This window comes from Pogonomyrmex barbatus, unplaced genomic scaffold, assembly GCF_055798465.1.
Source record: "Pogonomyrmex barbatus isolate J1 unplaced genomic scaffold, ASM5579846v1 scaffold10, whole genome shotgun sequence".
In the NCBI taxonomy this organism is placed as follows: Eukaryota; Metazoa; Arthropoda; class Insecta; order Hymenoptera; family Formicidae; genus Pogonomyrmex; species Pogonomyrmex barbatus.
In genome coordinates this window covers 6,298,023-6,313,113 of record NW_028297099.1, presented here as the reverse complement: position 1 = coordinate 6,313,113, position 15,091 = coordinate 6,298,023, and the positions used below count along the sequence as shown (strand labels likewise).

At 38.5% G+C, this 15,091-nt stretch overlaps 3 protein-coding genes across 7 annotated transcripts; 2 read left to right on the top strand and 1 right to left on the bottom strand.

The window, feature by feature from the left end:
- The first annotated feature begins 293 nt into the window (after positions 1-293).
- On the top strand, positions 294-8,362 carry LOC105432624 (uncharacterized). Of its 4 annotated transcripts, XM_089085532.1 has the most exons (16): positions 294-750; positions 835-967; positions 1,051-1,164; positions 1,236-1,357; positions 1,442-1,638; positions 1,717-1,865; positions 1,935-2,000; positions 2,073-2,230; positions 2,320-2,845; positions 2,930-3,270; positions 3,333-3,563; positions 3,670-3,728; positions 5,127-5,218; positions 6,886-6,930; positions 7,009-7,224; positions 7,440-8,362. In XM_089085532.1, exons 1-16 carry the CDS (start codon positions 706-708, stop codon positions 7,718-7,720), a joined length of 2,775 nt encoding a protein of 924 aa, XP_088941658.1. In that variant the 5' UTR covers positions 294-705; the 3' UTR covers positions 7,721-8,362. The 4 variants fall into 4 exon arrangements, with proteins under 4 accessions (XP_088941658.1, XP_088941656.1, XP_088941659.1 ...); XM_089085530.1 differs by having other exon boundaries at positions 2,320-3,270; XM_089085533.1 differs by having other exon boundaries at positions 2,320-3,270; positions 7,433-7,598.
- Positions 8,363-9,024: 662 nt separating this feature from the next.
- On the top strand, positions 9,025-13,358 carry LOC105432548 (uncharacterized). Of its 2 annotated transcripts, none has more exons than XM_089085543.1 (3): positions 9,025-10,056; positions 10,694-11,254; positions 11,546-13,358. In XM_089085543.1, exons 2-3 carry the CDS (start codon positions 10,713-10,715, stop codon positions 12,207-12,209), a joined length of 1,206 nt encoding a protein of 401 aa, XP_088941669.1. In that variant the 5' UTR covers positions 9,025-10,056; positions 10,694-10,712; the 3' UTR covers positions 12,210-13,358. The 2 variants fall into 2 exon arrangements, with proteins under 2 accessions (XP_088941669.1, XP_011645706.2); XM_011647404.2 differs by having other exon boundaries at positions 9,025-10,126.
- On the bottom strand, positions 13,003-14,469 carry LOC105432549 (Radial spoke binding protein 15). Its single transcript, XM_011647405.2, has 6 exons — positions 14,430-14,469; positions 14,198-14,298; positions 13,916-14,114; positions 13,702-13,844; positions 13,347-13,608; positions 13,003-13,163 (listed from the first exon to the last, which is right to left on the bottom strand). The coding sequence occupies exons 1-6, from the start codon at positions 14,452-14,454 to the stop codon at positions 13,003-13,005; spliced, it is 891 nt and encodes a 296-aa protein (XP_011645707.2). The 5' UTR covers positions 14,455-14,469.
- Positions 14,470-15,091: the final 622 nt, after the last annotated feature.

Sequence of the window (15,091 nt, the reverse complement as noted above, 5' to 3'; positions counted from 1 at the left end):
CCTCCTTTAACGCAACTTATTCGTTCAAAATTATTAAAAATTTAAAATTATTAAAAAATGTTAAGTTAACTTTTCAAAGAGAAAATTTTTTATTATCGAGAGTATATCGATTGTATATTGGGAATATAAAAAATTCTCATGACTTAACAAATTTTTTATAGACTAAATTTTCCTGTATAAAAATGTTGCAATTGAAATATTTATGTACCTCATTGTTTAAATTTCTTTGGACTGTCCACTACGCAGATTTGCAACATCTAAAATATTGGTGCGTTCCGAAACTCACCCAGGAAGCCTTTCGATTCTTTCCGCAAATGTAGTAAGTCTGTAACTGGCGTCGGTTCGTAATTAAGCGAATTTTTATTATATTTTAAACGATATTTATCTACCGGTACGTGAGGAGTACTTGATCGCTGTAGATCTTGGTGACTCGACCATTTAAAATAATCGCCCGCTGTACAAGATGCGTGCGTTCATGATGTGCGATTGTCGAACCCTTTTATATTGAATCCTAACCTATTGCTCCAATGATTTATGAGCTTTGATGTTTGGCAGTACTTTATGGCGCGTGCTGAGACAAATCGTTACATTCTTTCCTTCTGGATTCGTTAATCTGACTTATTTGCAAGTAAGATCCGCAATCTGCGAAAATGTTGGGGTCATGAGAATTACCACATTGCTTCCAGTAGCTTATATCTCATCTCTATGGCTAAAGGAGGAAAAATAAGAGGTTCTGACGCCAATAATAAGGTACTGCATATATGATTTATGTGAATGGCTTTAGCAGATGTGTTTTTTTTCTTTTTCAATTGATGTGATATCCTTTGCAATTAGATAGCAGCATCAAATGCAGCATTTAAAAATGGAGAAACATATACATCAGAATTTGAGATCAATGAGACACCACCTAGTGCCAGAACCTTACTTACCAAGGGCTACACACAGGATGAAATTAATTCGTATTCAGGTAAATTTTTATTTTGTTTTGATCCATACTGTATAGTTTTTATATAAATGTATTGATGTTATGTATTATGTATTAATTCATAGGAGCAACTGTATCGACACGAGGGCGTTTTATGACAGAACAAGAAAAGTTGCGTTGCCCAAATGAAAGACCATTGTATCTTTATATACAAGGACATACGAAACATAATGTTGATTGTATGTATTACATTATTTTTTGTCTTTGATATTAATAGATTTATATATTTAATAAATATTTTATTTTACAGTGGCAATACAGAAAATTAATGAAATTATCAAAACGGAACATCAGAGTTTTTTAAACAGACCAAGCAGATTTACGAATGCTCCACCACCTCTTATGAGCTTGCATTCTGGAGTTACAAGCGTAGTAAATAATCCTTTTTCATATTTTACTTACAATTGCAACGAGCTTTCTTATGTGCTATATTGATTGATATTTACAATTTACTAGGAAAAGATTTGCGTTGGTATTGAGAATGCACCACAAGGTTTTGACTTACGTGGGCGAATATTAGGTATTGGCGATGCAAATTTAGTTTATATCAAAGGCGAAACTGGAGCGAATGTAACTTTAAGAGGTAGAGGGTCTCAGTTTATTGACCCAGTTTTGGGAGCAGAATCTCCAGAACCGCTTCATTTGTATATAGAGTAAGAATGAGATGTTGCATAATAATTACAATTATAACCAGATAAACAACAATTTATAAAATACCGGTTTTTTTTTAGACATCCAAAGCCAGAAGCACTACAAAATGCTAAGCAGTTAGCTATTAATTTAATACAAACGATACAGTCCGAATTGCAAACTTATATTCAGCAACAACCGCCACCGGTACAACCACAGCAAGTTATAGAACAATCACAAATACCACAAAGTGTGTATTTATTGCCGTTAATTTTAAAATTAAGATAGGCAGTGTAACATGACATTTTTCCATTTACAGCCCAATTCCAAACCATGAACATTGGTACTTTAGGCCAGCCAAATGTGGTCGCAATACAGCATCAAGGTAGAATATTAATAGAGAAGATAATAAATGATTATAAAGATATTCATTTCCTTAAAAATGGACATGTTTTAGATATTATACAACATCCACAAAGTAATGTTGTAACATTACCTGCAACAATTCTTACGGCTACTGTAGCTGGTACTCCAGGTCCTAGTGTGTCAGTTCCTCCTCCAGGAGTACATATACCGCCTCATACTGGACCCTTAGTTCCACCTCCGCAAGCTCAGGTATATGATTAGGTTGAAATTTTGTGATATCATATAAAGCTGCTTGATAAAGATAAATTTTATAATACAAATGAATATTTTTATTGAAGGAAATACAAACTTTTATGCCGCCACCACCACCTGTTGGACAAGTACAATTAATCGGTCCTCCGTCAACAGTAAGTCAAGTGCAATATCAGATACATCCTGGCCAGCCATTACAAATCCAAGGTATTCAACCAGGATCTCAGTCCTCGCCACAACCTGTAGCGCAAATGTATGTTATGAGTCAACCACCGCCGCAGAGTGCTCCACAATCGAGTTTCATGACAAGCAGCAATGCGCCCGTGAGCGGAGCAGTGTCGTATGTGTATACGCAGCCTAATGTACAGAGGCCTGCTACGCCATCCCAAGGAATTATCGAGACTGTTAATGTCAATTTGCAACAACCTCCACCCGCGGCGCCGCTCAATATAACACAACAACCGCCACCGCCATTGCTACATCTTCATTTCCCACCGCCAAATTTCCCTCCAAATCAACCGCCTCCTCCCGTTCCACAAACCTACCAGATACAATATCAGCAGGTGCAGGCACCCGCGACACAGTCGCAAACGCAGTTTGTTTTGCAACCTGGTGAGCATATCGTTCCGCCTCAGTTACAACAGAATCATGAGCAATCTCAAGCTGTCCAACATATAATATCTCCGCAATTCGAAGGTCATGCACCGCCATTCCATTTACAAGTACCTCCACCGCCGCCCGCGCAAACTTTTCTAGTATCTAATGCTCAATCTCCCCAACATCATCCACAACCACCGCTTCCACCTGGCAATGAGATTCAGCATCAACAAGAGGGTCCAGTGGAGCAGGGACCGTTGCCGCAACCAGTACCACCTCCACAAATAGTGCCGCCGCCGTCAATCAATCAGATGTCGAATTCTATGAATATTCTTACCAGTGTACCACCACCGACGCAGCCGCCTCCACCGCAGAATGCTCCGTGGCTGTATCAAGCTCAGCAGCCACAGCAAATGCCACAATCACAAGGACAATTGCAGGTAATAACATTAAACATTTTTGTTTTTTTATTATGCGAAATATATCTTTCTTAATTACTTAGATGCAAATGCCATCACAAAATATACCTCTTCATAACATACCTCCACCGCAAGTTCAAGCTCAAATACAATATCATCCTCAACATATACAATATCAGAATGGTCATATACCGACGCAAGTACATTATGCGATGCAACCACCGCATCAACAATTTGAGCAAAAGCCCGATTCGCCGGAACAGCAAAAATCACATGGAGTAAAGAGAAGGTTTTCAGATGTTGAGGGAGGTCAGGTAAGGCGCTATTGGCAAATGTTTGTACATCAAATTGAAATATTCGATGAAAATTAAACAGTATTCGTGTAAATCGTGTAAATCTTTTTTAAAATATATAATACAGGAACCACCACCTCCACCATATCAATGTGCTCCGTTACCTGCGCAACGACACGGCACAGGGTAAGTGGAAAAAAACAAAAAATATTATTTTTATCTATAGATAGTTATATATATATATAATGTATATGTTAATGTAATTTTGATAAAATCACATTATATATTCCTTGTATAAAATAATAAACAATCGCACATTGTGTACTGATGTACATACTATATAGAAGGAATATATAAATTAATGTAACTCTGGTGGTATAATTTTATATATTTAGCTTGCTATACCTTGGTAGGTTGGATGGAAAAGTATTTATGTGCTTGAATAAAGTTGCTCTACCAAGTGTAAAGTTCTAAAATAAATACTACTAAAGAAGAGTTGATAATTTTCAGAATTATAGGATATTATAGCATAAACGTGCAAAGAATTTAATCAAGGATTAAAAACTCTATCAATATGAAGAAAGAAATCAATAAAGAAACAACTGCTTCAAATCGCTTATGCTTCACTTGTAGGAAATACAAATTTGTAAATTATTAGAATTACATGAAGAAAATGTAAGTTGTTGTTGTTGTTGTCGTTTTCTTACAGAAACCTGCTTTCGCATTATGAGGCGTTGCAATAATATTAAAAGTGAAGAAAATAAAAATTTAAATATTCTTTATGAGATTTTTGTAATAGATATTTTTTATTCACAGATATGTCATTGTTATATTCTCTAAAATCTAATAACTTTAATATATATATATATATATATATATATATATATATATATATTATATAAGCAAGAATTATTATAAGATCCAGATATATCCATGTTAAGATACAAATTATTTTTGAGCTTATAAAATAAGCTTTCAAAAATAAATTATTTTGATAGAAAATTTAAACTTTATTCACTATTATTCACAAATGTTTACTATGGATCTATCTATAATTGTATACTATGGATATATCTTGCTCTTTCACACAATATTATTTCTTTTTTTGATTGCATGATTGTATAGACTGTCTTCAATATGAAGCAATTTTATTATCTTTGCAAAAATAGTGCAAAGATAATAATATACTTGCATTTTCCTCATGTTATACATAATTCTATAAAATTAGAATCACTAAATACAGCTTTTGCCAGAATCACCAATTATATATTTTCTTAGTATATGTAATGAGTCAAAATAAATGGAATGTGCGACGATATAGTTTGTAGAATACAAATTAAAATCTAATTACATACAAATTATTTAAACGTACATTGTAATGCGTTGTGACATTACAGTTACGTTTTTAAGAACATTCTAAATGTAAGCTCATCATTAACTGTGATCTGGTAAAACCAGGTATTTTCCATATTTCAGAAGTAGTTCCGAGGGTGTGCATCAGGTGATTTTTGTCTTAATGCTTGAAACGTTTCTGTACAATCGTTATTTTGGAATTAATAATTCGCACCTGCATTGTTTAAGCAGAGAAGGTGATCGACAACATCAAGTCTTACATGGTCCATCATCCATACCTGCGGGTCTGCAACACGGAGATCGAAAGCCACACCAACACACAGGTCTGTAACTAAGAGTATTTAGTCTGAAAAAATGCTGGATATCTTTTGGAAATCAAAGATGCAATACAGGATATAAAATGCCATGTCAGTAAAAAGATTGTATTTTTGAAGGGCGTTTGACTTTAATTGCTTAATCAACTTTGGATACCTTCTTGAATACAACTTTGTTATTGGCAATTATAATTATTATCTGACATATAATCATATAACTTAAAAATCTCTTTTCCTCTCTCTCTCAAAAATAATTTTGGAAAATAACATATGTTTCAGATAGGTATCTAGCATTGTTTTCTTAATACTCTTAGACCATAGTATATTATTAATGTAAATAATATTTTGCGGTAAGCATATTACGAAAACTTTCCTTAATCTTTTAATTTACATCTTAGCGAATTGCTTTTTGTGCATTTATTGAAAATATCTGCAGAGATGGACATCCGGAAATGGATTACTGCAATCTCACACTGCATAAAACGCTTTGATTATAGTTATCTTTAAATTTATTTCTTATTATTATTTTAGATTAGACAAAAAAGCACTGCACGTATTATACAGTTACGAAGATGTCTCATGTATATTAATTTCAATGCTTTTTTTATAGTGCTCTTTTTATTAAATAAATTTGCATTTTCAGATACAAGTGTAACACCTGTCAATTTCTACTTCAGTGTTTGTTTATCCAGTATTAACTATATTTAATATTATTAGGATTATGTTAAGGCATATTATATATATATTTTTGATATTACCATTTTAAGTTTGATATCTTGGACTTGGACTTTTATATTCCTTAGGTTTACCGTATCTTCGGCTGAGATTATTACCAAGGAAGGATATATATATATATATATATATATATATATATATATATATATGTATATATATATATAGATGACTACAGAGTTTAAATAGATGTTTATTGTTATAGATTATTATATAACATTAATGGGAAGTAACACATGGGGAGTAACACATTATTTATGCAAATCATATATTATTTAAATGATATCATCTTTGTTGCAGTGCTCTGAGCAGTGATCAATATTGGAAAAGTTTGGAAGAAATTTGAAAAATATATAATTTTAATGATTATATTTTCTTTGTATCCAGATAGCAAATAACTGTATGGCTTCAAATTTTTAGTGATTGATGAACGGTAACCTAATATATACAAGAATGTAAAAATTGCATTGCTTGCTTTCAGACTCTAATAGCGATTGCCAAATCGCTCTGCTAATTTGGCAATGGTTAATGGCGTGAAATATTGTCCTAATATTTAACTTAGATAAGATTAAACTCGAATTTAGAGAATTAAATTTTTTTTCATTGCTACAGTGATACATCTCAAGCAGAAGATAAAAACCGGCAGCAGTCTTCTTGTAATACAATAGAATACAATTCTAGCAATTGTCTCGTAATTAGATTTGCATTCAAATTCAGAAAAAAAAAACGTTTAATTTTCCATTTGTGAACATTTGTTCATTGGACCTGTCAAGATTATTTATAATCGTATTCGCGCGTTTCGTTGGACATAGCGAGAAAATTTTCCCATTATTACATTACAATATTTCATCGCATAATTTGCCATATTAAATACGATGTTATATTATGTATAATTAAGAATGTATTGTATTTTTCTTTTTATATCATGTATCTTAATCATTTAGGTGAGAAACGGAACCTCGAACAAAAGCCTGCAGGATTATCTTCAGGTACGGCATATACATATATCGTATATCAAGAAATACTTGTTATGCAATTGTAAATTGTATGATATATTTTGTAAATAGGAAATGAGCAGAATGTGATGGCAGAATCTGGAAATATTCATGTGGGAAACGGGCCACCTTTACCACCTCCATCTTCGCCGCAAGCGCCATGGCAAAGTCACCATGTCAGAGTTCCTTGGGGTAGACCGCCACCGATTCCAAGGGAAGGGGAACCTCCCGCAATCTGTCCTGGATTGCCTCCTATTAACATGCCTCCACCTCAGATCAGGTCACGAGGTAATTTGATTTATTTGATTTATTTATTATGTCAAAATATTTTAAAATAATTAATTCTTGAATTTTAAACGCGTTATATATTTTTCATTGAAATTCTTTATAGCTATATTCATTTTTCCATATAAATAATAAAAATTAAAAATAAAAAAATTTATATATTATCGTGATTCTTTTATGTAAAATATATGACAATTTCAAAAACTTCAAGGACGTAGTGGTGCTGTCTTTAGGTCCCGCTGACGGTAATCGCTCTCCCACTCAGAATGCCGCGTTAGAGCAGCCGTTGAATGTCGAGTATAATCAAATGCCGCCCTACACGACGAAACCGCCACCTTACAATCCTCTGATGCAGTCGATCTGCAATCCGCCGCCGCCACCACCACCGCATCATCAACAATCGCGGTCGCAGCATCCTTCACAAACAGTACAGCATTATCAGGTGCCAATCTCACAGACATATCAGCCGCCAACGTCCTGCCCACCGTGGATGAACTGAAAGTCATAAAACTACAGGCAACGTTCTTCCTTACTCCGGTATCTTGACGATGATCTTAAGCGATGTCGTTTCAATGGATAGTGTAATGATAGTGACAATGAAACAACGAGATTCAAACTGCAAGAGTCCGATGTAAAGGCGAATAATTGAAACTACATCATGTTACGATCTTATAATATTTAATAAGGGAGAAGAATATTGAATGCATCATGTAAAAATTTGTAAAAATGTTAAAAATTATTTATAATATACAATTTAAATTCTATATATTAAGAGGATAAGAGAAAGAGAGGTAGAGATAGAAGAAGATGTGTAATGTGAGATTACAAATGAAAATAACGCCACGTTGGCGAGTTACTTATTCATTGCAAAGCTCATCTTGGTACGCATACCGCGTGATTTTTGTATGTACAACTTATGTATACATATAATCTAGTGAGAAAGGATAAGTGTTATTATTTTGATCGAGACGCGTTCGAAAATCACTTGTTTTGCATTCGCAAGCAAATAATCACGTTATGCGTTTCCTCTCGACGAAATTACATCATCTCTCCATTTATCTTTAAGTATGTAACTCATATAACGATGTATGTGATTTTTTTTATGAAAAAAATCAATAATAAATCGTTATTGCCAATTAAATAGACACTTTTATGTCAATAAAGCCTTTGCCTATCGTTGCGTCTCTCGTATGCGGAATGATCTAACGTTTTCCGCATCGACGTCATTTGGCAAACAGCGGTAAAACCGCACCGTTTCCATTTGCAGCAAGCGATCGTCGCAATTAGCCCTGTTAAATGCCGCCAGGTTGATGGGAGGAAGGGTAGCAGCAGCAGTGCAGCAGCACATACAACGATGATCAAATTCTGACCCTGAGCGTCCCTGTTCCAGGATAGATGAGGAATGACAGAGAGCAAAATTCCGCTCGATACAAATTCGATAAAGCCGCAGAACTGGCTCGTTATTCGAATCCGGCAGTCTGTTAGCCGCTACGTCAGAAAACTTGCGGCTCTCGTCGAGTTACGCGGCCACGTTTCCGATACTTTGGGGAAGTTTAATTTGCTGGACAGCGGGACGCACTGTATAGCCGTCATCGTGGTGAATTCCTTCTCCGGAAGTGAAAGATCGAGAGGGAATTTTTGCGGCGCAGCTCAAAACGCCGCTATTAATTTTCAAGGAGTTCAATGCCCCGCTTGAAACTCGGGAGATGATAAAGAGAACGGTATCAATTTAAAATTTGATGCATATTTTATATTAAATATAATATTTTTAATTTATATATAATTTTTAAATAGTAATATTTAAATAGTATTAATTATTTCGAGATAAAAATCTCAAATGTTCGCATCAAAACATCTCGCATAGAGAAATGAACTTTAAACGTCGTCATGTGGATTGGGCGAAGCTAACGCGAACGACGGTACTACGCGCGTATGAATTGACAAATTACACGCGTCAATTGGGATATTGATCGGTAACCTTTCTCCACGCGTGAAATATTTCGTGCTTCGTTGGGCAACAGGCTGCGGAGGCTGTATCTCGACTATTCCGAATTTCCAGAATCGATCGTAATCAGGGTCACCGCCTGAACCGGTTACCACATCACAGGGATGCTCGTAGCGACCATAATCGCTTTTCGGTAATGTCGCTTTGTCCGTCGTCGTCTCATCAGCTTGTCGCAGCGGCGATCGCTTTTCGACGTGCCCGCCGCAAATTTCCGAAGGACTTCGGCCTCGAGAGCACCGTTGAACGTGCATCCCTCAATACAAAGGTTTATACGCAGATGCATCCACGGTGAAGGAAAGGCTGATTATTTTTTTTTTTTTTTTTTGTAGACATACATAATGGTGTGATAAAAAAAAAAAAAAATTAATGACGTTTTAAGGTGTCCTTAAACTTGTCGTAGACCGGATTCCGTTTCCTTCCGAGTTCGCGTCATGATTTCACGTCGGCTGTATCGAGAACGATTTATTAACGCTTCTGACGGATGCGCCTTTCCAGAGCACGCAGGAAACCGCGACGTGCCGCGAAGGGCTCATCAATCAAGCGAGATCGAGCTCCACGCTGAACGTGAAACGGGCGTGCAACTTGAGATCTAATCACGTTTGTCCGACGAGTGTGCGGAATCGCGATTATGAGCGTTCCTGGAGCAAGGAGAGCTCGATCAGCTGCAGTTGCTGTCGGACACGAAACATCGGCGAGGACATATCGGAGCTGCGGAACGAGTGCAGCGGCGGAGATGCGGTCGATACCGTGCCGAGCAGAGAGTGCGAGGAGTCCACGTCATCAGATGCCGATCATAAAAACGGATTTGCAAAACCGGTCGAGCCGGACAGGTTTTCCTCCGCTACTTCTCGCTTTCATGATTCTCTTCGGCAATCGGATTAAAAATCCTATTTATCATACGTGCGTATTATAAAAGAATACGCTTCGAGAATAATCCTTATTGGATCGAAGAAGACGGATGTTTTATCTCTTAAAATTTTGCTTGAAAAGGCGAAGCGCTATAACATGTTTCACATTTCGTACCGCGGAAAGATCTCTAATAATTCATATTGGATCTTTAGTTCAGATTGTTCAATGTTTTTATAAAAAGAAACAATCATAGAAAGAATAACTTTACTGAAAGATTAAAAAAAATTTAAATATAGATCTGAAAATCATTTTGTTGAGCCATCAAAATTATTATCTGGGATGTTTATCTGGGATAATAACGATTAAACGTTGCAAAGTTTTTTGATACTCTATCAACCAACCCAATTTGAATATCCCACATTATTTCAATTAGCTAAACTTTTTGATACTTTAGTAAAACTATTGTTTCCATGCATATTTCTCCAAATTATCATGTACAATGTAATTTTGGTATCAGGAGTCATTGATGAGTTTAGGGGCATAGATGAAGTTATATAAAATCGAAGCGACGCTATGGGACGCATGCTTGCGTAAAATAATTTCTTTTCGTGAATGCAGGTGCGATGTAAGCTCGAGAATGACGGAGGACGGCGAAGCGATCAAAACGACAGAACGGATCCCGCAATCCGCGCGATCAACATTCTATCATCATTGTAAGGAGCGCTGCCAGTCGAGACCGCGCACGAATGTAGATCCCGTAAATCGTCTGTGCGATTCTGTACCTCACGAGAGGCATGACAAGGTCGCGTGCGGCGACTTTACGGGAGATAGAGGCAAGGATTTCGAATCGAGCTGTCATGGAACACCCATCGATCTTGACGTCAACGCGAAGGAGGGTCTCGTTACCAGCGACACTCCGGGCCATGGTCCGGCTGTCGAAGACACGTGGATGAGGGCGAGTACCTCGGCGACTCATCGGAAAATCGTGGATTCGATCTGGCGATGTCGGTGCGAGTGTCATCCACGGGAAGACTCCATTTCGAATCCATCGAGTTTGTCGTGCGATCGTTGCAATAGGTGCCATCATCACCGCCATAATTACCACTGCGATTACCACGATTGCGTCTATCGACATTGCTGCTGGGAGCAACGTGACAATTCGTACATAAGTGCAAAGAGGTAATAACAGATCTTTTTAATATCATAGTCATAATAGTCAAGAGGAATTTTTATGCATGAAGCATTGGTCATTGCGTTTCACATATTTTTGATAAATTTTATAAAATATTCTTATTATAAAAAAGAAATCGAGGAAGAGAGAGAGAGAGAGAGAGAGAGAGAGAGAGAGAGAGAGAGAGAGAGAGAGAGAGAGAGAGAGAGAGAGAGAGAGAGAAGTTATGTGATTGAGAAGAACAGTCCGCAGTTGCAATCTCAATTTAATTCACTCTTTTCGCATCATTCATATTGCAGGTGCGAGATGCGCGGAAATGGCATCTCCGGCGAGAAAGCTCAGCACAAAAGCTCGCGCGATCAGATGCGAGGTGAGAATGGTCGATTGTACGCGCAGCGGTGTTACTTGAAGGAGTATTCTGGAATAATACCCGCTTCTCGTGAGCGGAACGACGAGGGAGAAGAACGACGCAGGGAAAAGGGTGGTGACGACAACGACGGTGACGAGGACGACGACAAGGACGACGACGAGGACGAGGACGGCGATGTTGCTGTTATCAATCACAAGGACTCTATGTGCATTCTCGCTGAAAAATATAAAGCCGGCAGGAAGTGGCGCGGCGGAAGGTGCTGGGACAGGATGCAATCGGGCGACAGAGACAAGGAGGGGGACAAGGACGAGCGTAACAAATCGTTGACTTCGGAAATCATCGATCAGCCGGCGTCGCCGCTCGAGAGCGTAAACGCGATTCCGCACGAAGGGCCGAGCGTGAAACACATTTGCCAAGCCGCGCATCGCGAGAGCTGCGGGACCGCCGCGATTGCGAGGACGTGCGGACGTGGATGTAGCCGACACGAGCCGCCGGAGGGTGAATTCGACCGATTGAAGTCTCCTTTGAACGAGACGGCTGCCGCCACCCGCTGCTGCTCGACCCGAGCGCAGACTTGTAGACATGTCTTCTAATCCATTTTCGGTCCCGTGAATGGACCTTCTACGTCCGCTTTACTATTTTCTAATTATTTTCCGCATAAAAAATGTCGGTCGCGTGCCGGAAATCGGATCGGAATAAAAAAAGCAATGTAAAATGAACTCGTATTTCTTTATCTATATTTTAATTGGCGGTGATAAGTACCATATGAAAAGAACGACATATCTGGAAAATTTAAGCAAAATCGTCGCTCCTTTGCGCCTTTACAATTCCAACTATATTGAATTTTTTTCTAACTTCTTAAAACACTTATCCCCGCCGTGCACTAATGTAGCGGAAATAATGTAACGGAATATTAAAACGCTAAACGTCGAGAATAAAAATTATGCAAATCGGACTTTGGATGAAGGTTTAGCTCATATCGCCTGAATTAAATTAATGTTACACAGACGGGACAGTTAACTCTTAACTCATTTTACTTGTAATACGCAGTGTCAGAGAGCCCGTTTCTGTCCAGGGGAATTTTAAACTCACTACGGAAGAGCGGCACGTTAATGGAATTATCGAACGTAAGCATGTGCATTAAAAGCCAACGGTGTGTCTCCTACATTCGGCAGCCTCCGGAGGCAGCTTTTCGCTTGCTGAACTCTTTGTGTTCGTTGCATGCTCGCGTTGTCTTGTTTCCTTTCTCGCGCTACTCGCCCGCAGCTTTCATGTTAATTGGCTCATCCGCCGCTGGCCTCCTGAAAGGACTTCACAGTATCACAATGTTTTTCTCTCTTCCTTCCCCCGCCCCCGCTGGAAAGTCCTGTTTCTTAATCTTGCACGCTATGTATGCTTTGTTTTTTCGTCACGTTCCAGGTCCTTTTTGTTTTCGCGATCTTTTTTCCAATTTTCTAACATGTCGATCGTGTACATGCTTTCGTCTATCAGCTTTTCAAGTAATTCGTTGGGTTTTTCTATGCGAGCGAGAGCCTCTTCGTCGTATTCTGTTCGCATATCGAGATGATATAGATGATATAGATTCGTATTTTCCTTTTAATGAGAAGAAAAAAGAAGAAAGAGAGGAAAAAGAGTGGGGAAATTTTGTTTCTTTTCCGAATTTTTAGGATATTATTTTAATTTTCTGTAATGTGTTTAAACTAAATGTTACTTTGTAAAATAAAAGTCACCATCTTCCTTCATCATGCGAGCACGCGTCAATCGATCTCTAGAAGTATGCTGAAGTTCCTCCGTTGAAGTTCCAGCTTTCGTCAAGTCCTCTCGACTACGGAATTCCACGGGAATATCCGCACGGGTTATGACTTCATTAAAAACCTTCTGATGTAAATTTTTAAGAACAGCCATTGATCTCTCTTCTTCCGCCATTGATCTCTCTAATTTTATCCATAGGATAACGCCACTTTTTTTCAGACGATACTGTCTGTAAGCTTTCTTTATAACATTCGTAGCAATTAATTGCTCCGTAGAAATTTGATGAAATAATCAAGAATTTTACATACAATGCAAAATAATTTCTTTATTTACTTGTATAATGGAAGCAGCTTTGTTTGCTGTTATCGGCATCAGTTTTAAGTCTTTATACGTCATATCCAGCCAGGCTTGAGTGATTTCTTCAGGCTTTATCATGTCTGCCTCGCTTGTCTCTTTCTCTGGCGGTAGTGCAGCCGCTGTGCAAAGGGCCGTGACGATTTTAAGTATTGTTTTGTAATTTGAAGCGCGTAATCTGAAGTGACCATACCCATTTTCATTTTTAGATTTTTCCTCGTATAATATCCGCGATAAGTAGCCTGTATCAGAATGGCGGCTTTCGACGCCTCCGCTCGCGAAGCTCCCGCCTTTCTCAGAATCTCGAGGGTCCTCGTTGCCGCTCGTTGCCATTGAATCATGCCCCGAGACTCGTTTAACAGCATCCTCTCGTAATGCCCACGGAAAGCGGCCTGATCAATAACGTCGGGAATGACTCAAAGAACCGCGACGGAGGGAGAGAGAGAGACCTCGCGTATAAGTAATTAGCGCATACTTGTATTATCGTGGCATACTTCTCCGCCTGTTCCAGCGAGACCCCGCTCGCTCGCAGAATACTCTCCAGGGATACCTTGGATCTTTCGTCGCAAGTGGCGTCTGCGGTCGAAAGGGAGGAATTTCTCTCACGTACTTTTTGTGCCCGTTTGCGCTTTACAGCAATGCCGCGCGCGTGGGGCGGGTCTACCCGCCGCAAAATTGTTTTTCTACATAATTCACCGTGTAATTACCGTCGTACACCTGGGCCGCTCGCATGTCTACCGAGTCCAAGTACGCGCGGAACGCCGTCTAAACAAAGGAGGAAGAAGAGAGAGAGAGAGAGAGAGAGAGATGGTCTGAAATATTATTTAACTGCACCCTGGATCCTTATCCGACACGCGACAGTAAATTTTTATACCTGAATCCTGGGCGCGGCGCGGGCGATCTGCTGTAGACTCAAACCGCTCCGGTGAAGAATATCCACGACGGTCTGGCTCTCCGATAAAATATTGTTCACGACTTTCACCGCGACTGAAATTGCAATTGCAATTGCAATATGCAAGAAGAACGCGATGCTCGATTATACAGATTTATAATTGTCGCGCGTAATTTTACAGCACGGATGACGCAGTCATTCTCTACAGCCTTTGAATTTGCATTTACATAATGATGAATCGTGGGTCACAAACTAGAGTTTCCCGGTGCGTATGTATCAACAAACATCAGTAATTAATTAATTTAACGTTTTCAATTAGCGTCTGTTTGCAATTGAATCAAGACATCGAAATGTTGCGAAATTGTTGTAAACGATGCGGTACCTTTTGTATTTTCCCGTGTGATCAAAAGCGCTTCTACGTAATCGGCAATGAAGCAATAAATGTTTCTCGGTTGCGAGCGTAGAACCTGTACGGAT

Excerpts from the sequence above, each read along its gene's own strand:
- LOC105432624 (XM_089085530.1), top strand. The coding sequence starts at position 706 with ATGGCTAAAGGAGGAAAAATAAGAGGTTCTGACGCCAATAATAAG. Across the intron at positions 1,639-1,716 it reads CCGCTTCATTTGTATATAGA|ACATCCAAAGCCAGAAGCAC; the intron begins GTAAGAATGAGA and ends GTTTTTTTTTAG. Across the intron at positions 3,729-5,126 it reads GCGCAACGACACGGCACAGG|AGAAGGTGATCGACAACATC; the intron begins GTAAGTGGAAAA and ends TTGTTTAAGCAG.
- LOC105432548 (XM_011647404.2), top strand. The coding sequence starts at position 9,855 with ATGAGCGTTCCTGGAGCAAGGAGAGCTCGATCAGCTGCAGTTGCTGTC. Across the intron at positions 10,127-10,693 it reads AAAAATCCTATTTATCATAC|GTGCGATGTAAGCTCGAGAA; the intron begins GTGCGTATTATA and ends TCGTGAATGCAG. Across the intron at positions 11,255-11,545 it reads TCGTACATAAGTGCAAAGAG|GTGCGAGATGCGCGGAAATG; the intron begins GTAATAACAGAT and ends TTCATATTGCAG.
- LOC105432549 (XM_011647405.2), bottom strand. The coding sequence starts at position 14,454 with ATGCGAGCGGCCCAGGTGTACGACG. Across the intron at positions 14,299-14,429 it reads AGCGGCCCAGGTGTACGACG|ACGCCACTTGCGACGAAAGA; the intron begins GTAATTACACGG and ends TTTCGACCGCAG. Across the intron at positions 13,845-13,915 it reads AAATCTAAAAATGAAAATGG|CGGCTGCACTACCGCCAGAG; the intron begins GTATGGTCACTT and ends CCCTTTGCACAG.